This window comes from Megascapheus bottae, chromosome 1 (assembly GCF_031878675.1).
Source record: "Megascapheus bottae isolate mThoBot1 chromosome 1, mThoBot2.hap1, whole genome shotgun sequence".
Lineage (NCBI taxonomy): Eukaryota > Metazoa > Chordata > Mammalia > Rodentia > Geomyidae > Megascapheus > Megascapheus bottae.
Genome location: NC_143509.1, coordinates 102,937,134 through 102,946,026, shown reverse-complemented (window position 1 = coordinate 102,946,026; position 8,893 = coordinate 102,937,134). Strand labels below are relative to the sequence as shown.

At 55.5% G+C, this 8,893-nt stretch overlaps 1 protein-coding gene across 1 annotated transcript in view; it reads left to right on the top strand.

The window, feature by feature from the left end:
• The first annotated feature begins 4,447 nt into the window (after positions 1-4,447).
• Prdm15 (PR/SET domain 15) overlaps positions 4,448-8,893 on the top strand; it is a 29,033-nt gene continuing 24,587 nt past the window's right edge. Inside the window, exons 1-5 of the mRNA XM_090349591.1 lie at positions 4,448-4,744; positions 5,507-5,600; positions 6,645-6,798; positions 7,103-7,355; positions 8,698-8,799. Of these exons, the coding sequence (XP_090205717.1) occupies positions 4,708-4,744; positions 5,507-5,600; positions 6,645-6,798; positions 7,103-7,355; positions 8,698-8,799 (640 nt within the window). The 5' untranslated portion in view covers positions 4,448-4,707. The remainder of the gene's footprint in view (positions 4,745-5,506; positions 5,601-6,644; positions 6,799-7,102; positions 7,356-8,697; positions 8,800-8,893) is intronic.

Sequence of the window (8,893 nt, the reverse complement as noted above, 5' to 3'; positions counted from 1 at the left end):
GTGGAGGGGAGGTGGATAAAGGAAGAGTGGGTGCCATCCCGTGGGGGTCGAGAGGGCAGCAGGGAGTGGGGGGCCCTGTTTTCTGTGGTGGAAGTTATTTCTTGTAGCCTGGAGGCTGGGGAGTCCAGGCTGAGACGCCCAGGGTGGCCAGGGCCTCGTCAGCTGGTACAGCGGAGGGTGTCTCATGGTGCCGAAGCCTGGGGTGCTGTCTGCCTTGAGGAACGGAGTGGAGGGGGGCCTGAGGGCGGTCACCTGTCAGCTCATCTGACCACCAAATCCCAGACTGAGTTCTGGAGGCCACATATGCACCACAGCAGTTACGGGAGAGAAAGTGGGGTGGGGAGGGGAGGTGCCCGGGATGCAGGGCAGGGCCCGGGGGTGGGGCCTGCTGAGCCCCTGGCCTAGCAAGCCTGGCTCTGCTGGCCCAGCTGCCCCGTATCCCCCAGCCCACCCAGTGACCTGCCATCCTCTGCGGCCTTTAACGAGCACAGCTGCTCCCAGAGAGCCTGGGCCTCTGAAGGCGCTGCCTCTCTGCCTGAGGTGCACGCTGTCCTGGTGTCACCCAGGTGGCCTGATGTGTATTGAGCCCATGGTCCAGATCTCGGCACGGTTCCCGGTGCAGAGCAAGTGTGTGGATAACTGGAAGCTCTGGCAGAGTGATGTGGCCAGAGGCACACATGTGAGGCCGGAGGCCCGAGTTCTGATCTGCGCAGGCGCTCGCTGCTGCACCCAGAGGTTGCCTCTCACCGTGCAGCCTAGCCCATCCTGCCTTCGCTTCCCAGGCTGGGATTACAGATGGGTGTGGTCGTGCATGGCCTGAGTTTATGAACCATGAGCTTACAGTTTGTGGTTTGTCTGTGGAGTTGTTGAGAAGGCCTGTCTTCTTCCACTGAGTTCGTTGTCGTTGCCTTGTCAGAGGTCAGCTGGGCCTGGCCATGAGTCTGCTTGTGTTCTCTACTCCACTCCACTGAGCTCTGTGGCTCACCCACCTCTCCTTACCCCCCCTCCCTCTTCCCCCTCTCTTTCTCGTAATGGAGCTGGAGCTCGCACTGCTGTCCTGCAGTCGCTCATCCCACACCTGTGTTTAGACGTTAGTAGTAGTGATTGAACATTAGTGGCGTTGGCTTGGGTTTTGGTGGTAGTCGGGCTTCATGCTTGGTAGATAGGGGCATTATGTGATCCATGCCTCCCCTGTTAAACTCTGTTTTTCTTTAAATTTAAAAAATTGGGGGCCGGGAGTTTGGCCTAGTGGTAGAGTGCTTGCCTAGCATGCACAAAGACCCAGGTTCGATTCCTCGGTACCACATACATAGAAAAAAGCTGGAAGTGGCGCTGAGGCTCAAGTGATAGAGCTCTAGCCTTGAGAAAGTCCAAGGACAGTGCTCAGGCCCTGAGCTCAAGCCCAGGACTGGCAAAAAAAAAAAAAAAAAAATACTGTTATAGCCGGGTGCAGTGACTCTCACCTGTAATCCTAGCTACTCAGGAGGCTCTCAGATCTGAGGATCAAGGTTCAAAGCCAGCCCAGGCACAAAAGGACCTGAGACTCTTATCTCCAATTAACATCTAGAAAACGGGAAGTGGGGCTTGGCTCAAGGGTAGGGTGGTAGCCTTGAGCTGAAGAGCTCAGGAACAGCACCCAGACCGAGTTCAAGCCCCATGACCCACCAAAAAAAAAAAAATTACTGTTATTATCCAGGTGATGTGCAGAGCCGTTACAGTTATATAAGTCTGGTAAACAGTGCATTTCTCTTTAGCTAGTGTTACCTCTTCCCTAGCAACCTCCCAGTTTGCTCTGGTTATTATTATTATTTTTTCCAGTCCTGGGGCTTGAACTCAGGGCCTGGACACTGCCTTTGAGCAGCAGCCCCATTTCCAGCTTTTTCTATATATGTGGTACCAAAGAATTGACCCCAGGGCTTCGTGCATGGTAGGCGAGCACTCTACCACTAGGCCACACTCCTGGCCCATTCTCTGGTTATTTTTGAGATAGATTGTTGCCTGGATAGTCTAACCACAGTTCTCATTTGTATCTTCTGTACCTGGAGTGACAGGCGTGTGCCACCATGTTTAGCATTTTTCTGTTGAGATACATTCTCGTGAACTTTTCTACCCAGGCTGAGCTGGACCCTCAGTGCTCCTGAGCTCAGCCTGCTGAGTAGTGAGGATTGTGGTGCCTGGCATCTTTTATTGTCATTTTTCTTTGTCAGGGGCGAGAAGAGGACGTTTGGGAGACGGGCTTGAAACGCAGTTCAGGACAGTGATCTTCCTTCACCAGTGTTTGTTGTTTTTGTCGGTTACGGGGCTTGAACTCAGGGGCTAGGCCCTGTCTCTGAGCTTTTTCACTCAAGGCCAGCACTCTACCACTTGGAGCCGCTGCGCCACTTCAGTTTTTTTGGTGGTTAATTGGAGGTAAGCCTCTCGTGGACTTTTGCTATGCGGGCTGGCTTTGAACAGTGATCCTCAGATCTCAGCCCCCTGGGTAGCGAGGATGACATTGGGGAGCCAGTGGAGACTAGAGATTGTGAGCCACGGTGCCCATCTCACAGCGTTCCAGCTAGGGGCTGGATTTCCCGTCCACAGAGGGCATCAGAGGGTTGGCATTCATCACCATGGCAGAGACATTGAAGATGCCTCGGGGGGCCCAGAGGCCAGCAGACTCCCCGGCTCTGACCCTGACAGGCTCTGTCTACAGTGTGTGTGGCTTCTTATTTTGACTGCAATCCCCCCTGGCCTGGACAGAGCCAGCCAGGAAGGTGGGTTCTTGCTGTGGTACGGAGGTCCTCAGGCTTCAGTGACATGGGGGGGGTCTTCAAAGCAGCCCCCACCCACCTGGTGCTCTGTTCATGCCCTCGGCCCTCAGTGTTCCCCCAAGGCTCCTGGGTTGTAGGCTTCTCCCAGCAGATGGCACTGCTGGGCGGTGTGGACCATTTATGAGGTGGGGCCTAGCTGGAGAAGGTAGACCCCTGGCTGCGCTCATAAAAGGGGTATTTGGACCTGACCTTCCCCTTCCTCTCTTTCCCCAAGACCACGAAGTGGGCGCTTTGCTCTCGAACAGTGCCCCCACTGTGACATCTTGCTCACCCCAGCCAGGGGCAGCAGAGCCAAGTGACCGTGGACTCAAACCTCTTGAACCAGGAGCAAAAGAAGCCTTTCCATCTTTAAGTTGTGTAGCTCCGGTAGTGTTTTGTCACAGCAGCAGAAAGCTGACTGATGCTTTGTCTCTCTTCACCTCCTGCTGGTCCCAGTCCAGACTGGTCTCCACTCACACATGGTAACCAGCAACCAGGGAGTCTGTCGAGGCGAGGCTGAGGCCAGAAGCTGGGTTACATCTGTGGGGAGCAGCAGGCCCTGGTTAATTCTAAAGAGAGAGCGAGTGTGTGTGTGTGTGCACGTGTGCACATGTGTGTGTGTCCCAGACCTAGGGCTCAAACTCAGGGCCTGGGCACTGTTGCTCAGCTTTTGGACTCCAGGCTAGTACTCTACCTCTTGAGCTACAGCTCCACTTATGGCTTTTTTCATGGTTAATTGGAGGTAAGAATCTCATCGACTTTCCTGCCTGGGCTGGCTTTGAACCACAGTCCTCAGATCTCAGCCTCCTGAGCAACTAGGCTTACAGATGGGAGCCCCAGGCACCCAGCTAATTCTTACATTTCAAGACAACTTGGAAATCCACCTCTCCTGGTGGGAGTTCACTCTGCCACCATGATGTTTTCATCCCACTTCTCTTCTCAGCTTACAAACACAGACCTTCAGTGAATCTAACTATGCAGGCGGGTTTTGTGTTTTCTGCTTTTCAGTCTTCAGGCTGCTGTGGATTGGATGATATATAGAACAAATGGGATTAACATTCCCGAAACACACACTGCACACCTCCTTTCCTAAAACACGCCTGGCCGTGGAGGCCAGGTGGAGCAGGGCAAGGAGAGGTACACAGAAGGACGCAGGGGGCTTGGTTATTTGGTGGCATCTGCTTTGTGCATCCCATGTCACCCTCCTCCCACAGCAGCATGGGGTGGGCATTTTCATTCCCATTTTCTAGTTTAAGATGCTGGTGTTCCAGAATGAATGTCATGTAACTGTGTTTGTATGGGGGGGGTCAGGTCACCCTGTACCCAGCTGCCCACTGTGGGAGTGGGCGTGGAGCTGAGCGTCCCAGGATGTACGGGGGTAGAAGGGATGGTATCTGCCAAAGTGTTTATATGGGATTGGGAGAGGCTTCCCACGCGCACCCCACGGTCACACACGGCGCCAGAAGCTGGGGTAGACCTGCTGGGAGCAGTTTCCTTCCTGGGAAGGAAGCATACTGGGCGCTACAGGTGTGTTAGATGAGATGGCCCTGGGAGACTGAGGGACAAGACAGTTATGGCAGAGTGGGCACTGGTTTTATTTCGTAACTGATGTATAGTTCACAAATGGAGCCCAATGGCTCCAATATGAGAAGGTGGAAGTCCAGGCCCACAGGACTTCGTAGGCATGAGGCCATGGATCTGCCTTGCATTTAGTTAAGGACAGTATGACCCGGGATGAATAACCATGTTTCAGATGACCTGCCATGAGCAGACCCCGCTCCTCTGCTGCCTCTCTTGAAAGCACAGTCGCACCCCTCCTGTACACGTCCAGGCCTGGAGAGAAAAATAAAAAGAAAAAATAGCTCTGGTAAAGTTCACTATGGTTAATATGGCTTTCTTGTCCTGACAGGTGGCAGCGATGGCTGAAGATGGCAGCGAGGAGATCATGTTCGTCTGTGAGTGACCTGGGGGCCTGACGCCGGCGGTCTGGGGAAAGCTGTGTCCACCTTTTGCTTTGTATTACAGCAAAGCTGTTCCTTTTTGTCATGGGGCTTGAGATCTGGACCTGGGCACTGTCCCTAAGCTCTTCAGCCCAAGGCTACTGCCCTACCCTCGAGCCACAGCCCCTCTTCCTGTTCTATTTTTTCAGTGATTATTTGGAGATAAGAGTCTCTTGTTCTTTCATGCCCCAGCTGGCTTTGAACTGTGATCCTCTGATCTCAGCCTCCTGAGTAGCTAGGACTGCAGGCGTGAGCCACCTCGCCCAGCACAAAGCTGTTCTTTTTAAGACTGAAATGATGACTTGCTTTGAGAGACCTGACCCCGAAACCATGTCCTGCCAGGCTGGGGTCTTCACAGGACTGTCCTGAACCTGGCCAGCGACTCTCAGCAGGGTGGCCTTGAGTGAGAAAAGTCACCCAGGGCTTAGGAAGACAGAAGACTTAGCATTACTTGACTCTCATTCTGAGGGGGACATCTTGACCTTGGCCCCCATAGGGGTGACTGGAACTTGAGATGTTTGGGGGCTGAAGCTCTTGGAGGAGGGTCCTGTCTTCCTACTGTTTTGGGGGGCACTGATGGTGGCTCCGTGGTGTTGGTTTGGGCACATGACTTGTGACTGTGGGCTGCCGCTCTCTGGCACTTCCCCGTATCCAGGGTCCCAGGCTCTGTGTTTGTCTCCCTGGGTGCTGTCCCCTCTGACTCTCCATGTCTTGCAGGGTGTGAAGACTGCAGTCAGTACCACGACTCTGAGTGTCCTGAGTTGGGCCCTGTGGTCATGGTTAAAGACTCCTTTGTGCTGAGCAGAGCAAGGTGAGCGCACGGAGCCGCCCTCGCAGTGGCCTGCAGGACAGGACTGCGCCCGCTGGCGGTGCTCAGAGCTCTGCAGCCGAGTGACAGACTGGGAGGCTGCACTCCTAGCCCCATGGTCATTCTCTTAGTTTCTAGAAGCTTCCCAATTGGCCTTTCACCACCTATTTACTTTGTCTCCGTGTCTTATTCTACTCAAACTAAAAGATGGGGGTTTTGTCTGCAGTAGAGAGCTGTTCCACTCTCTTCCACCCGGCACCTTCAGGGCTGCCTGTTGTCCCTGAAAACTGTGTTGATGCCCCTGGAGGTGCGTAGATGCCGTGGGCCCTCTGCGACGGGTCCTCCCCACTCAGTGGGGCCCTCCCAGCCTCGAGGGGTCCGTGGGCCCTTGAAGGCTCGGGGGCAGGCCATGCATCACCCCATGCTGAGTTCCAGCTCTGGGCTCTCCTCCTCTCCTCTCTTGTCCCTGTCCTTGGCCTACTTGAGTGGCCATGTCCTTCGTGAAGCCCTTTTCCTGCCCTATCGAGCATGTGGCACTTCACCGAGGAGTGTCTGTCCCTCCAGAGACTTGCCGTGGCGGTGACAGTGACAGCCTGGGCTGCCTCAGCTCTGGTCCTGCAGCACTCAGCACTGTATGCCAAGAGGCTTTTTATTTTTTCAATTTTATTGTTAAGTTGTTTGGCAAAGAAGTTTCCATCCCATAAATAGGACTATGAGTTCAATGCATCTTAGTCACTGTCACCTCTTCTATTTCCCCCCAGTGTCCCCTTTCCCATCTCTACCCTCCGGTTGCCTAGCTCGATTTTTATATAAAGTCTATTGAGTATAGTGACTGCACTGGCTGCTCTTCCTCCCTGGAGACTTCAGCTGCGTCCAGTAAATGGCCCCCTGTCTGCCATGGCTCTGGACATGTCCTGCTGGCGATATAGCAGGCCTTGGAGAACTGTGTCTCAGAAGCCAAGGTGTCCCCTTAGAGGGCCTTGTGGATACTGCGCTGGCCCCTGGCCCCTGGAGAGGCAGCCTCAGAGGCCTTCCCTTCCTTTCCAGGTCCTCCCTTCCCTCCAACTTGGAGATCAGGCGCCTGGACGATGGGGCCGAGGGCGTGTTTGCCGTCACACAGCTGGTCAAGCGAACGCAGTTTGGCCCCTTTGAGTCCAGGAGGGTTGCCAAGTGGGAGAAGGAGTGTGCATTTCCACTGAAGGTGAGGGGCTGCTCGGGGCAGGGCATCAGCCCTCCACAGATCTGGGCTGCGGACCACTGTAAATGGCTCACGAGCAGCTGCAGAAAACATGTCCTCTTCGGTTTGGTGTGCCATAAGAACACGGCAGTTAGTCTTTGTGATTTGAAAGACAGAGTCCATGGAGAGTGGGGTGTGCTTAGCTGTCTGAGCTCTGCTGGCCTGGCCTGGACGGCTATGGGGCCATTCTCCTGCCACCTTCGAGGGCAGCAGCGCCCAGGACATGGTGAGAGGCCTTCAGGAGGCAGCCAGCACCCCTCCTCCCCAGGTGTTCCAGAAGGACGGGCACCCCGTGTGCTTTGACACCTCCAACGAGGACGACTGCAACTGGATGATGCTGGTCCGGCCAGCGGTGGAGCCCGGCCACCAGAACCTGACGGCCTACCAGCATGGCAGCGACGTGTACTTTACCACCTCCAAGGACATACCGCCCGGCACGGAGCTGCGCGTGTGGTACGCCGCCTTTTATGCCAAGAAGATGGAAAAGCCCATGCTGAGGCAGGCCTGTGCCAGTGCCCAGGGTAAGTCCAGGCTGGGGCCGCCTGCCCCTGCCGTGAGGCTCAGGGCCTGGGCATGTGGTGGGAGGTAGAGGAGTGGGGTGCACGGAGGTGGGCCCCAGGTTCTGCTGCCATGCTGAAGGTGATGAGACCATGGTCTAAGAGAAATCTTCTTTTAGGGCACCTTGTTAGAATTTTGTTGGTGATAGAAAACCAACTCACAGATGCCTTCCGCAATGACAGAGATTCATTATGGGTTTTAACCGACACCTAAGTGAATTTGGAAGTTTGTTTTGTTTGAGGCTGTGCTGTCTGCATAGCCCAGACTTGCCTGGACCTGGAGATCCTCTTGTCTCCTGACGATTTGGGGTGGGAAGTTGTTGGCTTTTTGTTTTTGTCCAGTACTGAACCTTGACCTCAGGGATGGGTGCCGCTCTGTTTCTGGCTTTTTGCTGGTTAATGAAAGATAAGATGTTTATAGACTTCGTTGAGGCTGGCTTTGAACTGTGATCCTCAGATTTCAGCTTCCTGAGTGGCTAGGATTATAGGGGTGAGCCACTGGTGCCCAGCGGAATACATTTTTCAACTGGGAAAAATCCATAAGCCACTTCAGGTCTTGGAGATTTCAGAAGCACTGTCATGGGTTTGCTGTGTGTGGGGGGACAGTCAGCCGGCAGGGGTGAAAGTCACTGATCTCGTCAGCCACCTGGCCTCTTGTGTCATCCCCGCCTGCGTGACATTGCCTGGCTGTCCAGGCCCGGCCCCTGCTGACACTTCTCTCTGAGCGTCCCTGATGCTCGCTAACATGGCACGGCCACTTCCCCCTGCCTCCCCCTCCACACAGCCCCTTCCCTGGCTCCTCTCTTGTTCCTCATCCCCCGGAGTCCTTGCCCTCCAGGCACAGTGGGGCACTGTTGTTCTGAGTTTCCTGGGTTCTCACCTGGAGGCCTCACCCACCCGAAGCTGAGCACTGGAGACCAGCCCCGCGCCCATCTTAGAGACGCAGTGGATGATGAGACCTCCAGAGAGTTGAGGAATATGTAGGAAGTGGCTGCCAGGCTGGCGTCAGCCCCAGGCTGGACTTGCATGGGTGGCCCTGCGCTACTCAGCCGCAGTCACCAGCTGCGGCGCTCCTGGAGCACAGCCACCCTGGAGGGGCGAGCGAGACCCTCCTGGCCTTGCTGTGCCTTGGCCCTGGGCAGTGGGGGAACCCATGCTTCCTTGAAGTGCACACCTTCCCTGCAGATTTCTGCTGGGTTTCCAGTGACCGAGGTTTGTGCTATCCGTGGGGCCAGGCCACGGTCCCCCGGCAGGGCCCCCCTGGAGCCTGCTCACGAGCCCCTTGCTCCTTTCTTGTTTCTTGCAGCAGCAGGACCCCCTGAGTCCAGCGCCCCCCCAGAGCCCGAGCGTGGCCAGTGGGCATGCAAGGTGTGCTCCAGTTCCTTCTTTGAGCTGCAGCTGCTCAATGGTAAGGGCCACGGCAGGCTTCCCTTCACCTGGGGCTGCCTGGGGCCAGGGGTGTCTGGGGCTCCGTCCTGTCTGCCCTGCAGCCCGCAGATCAG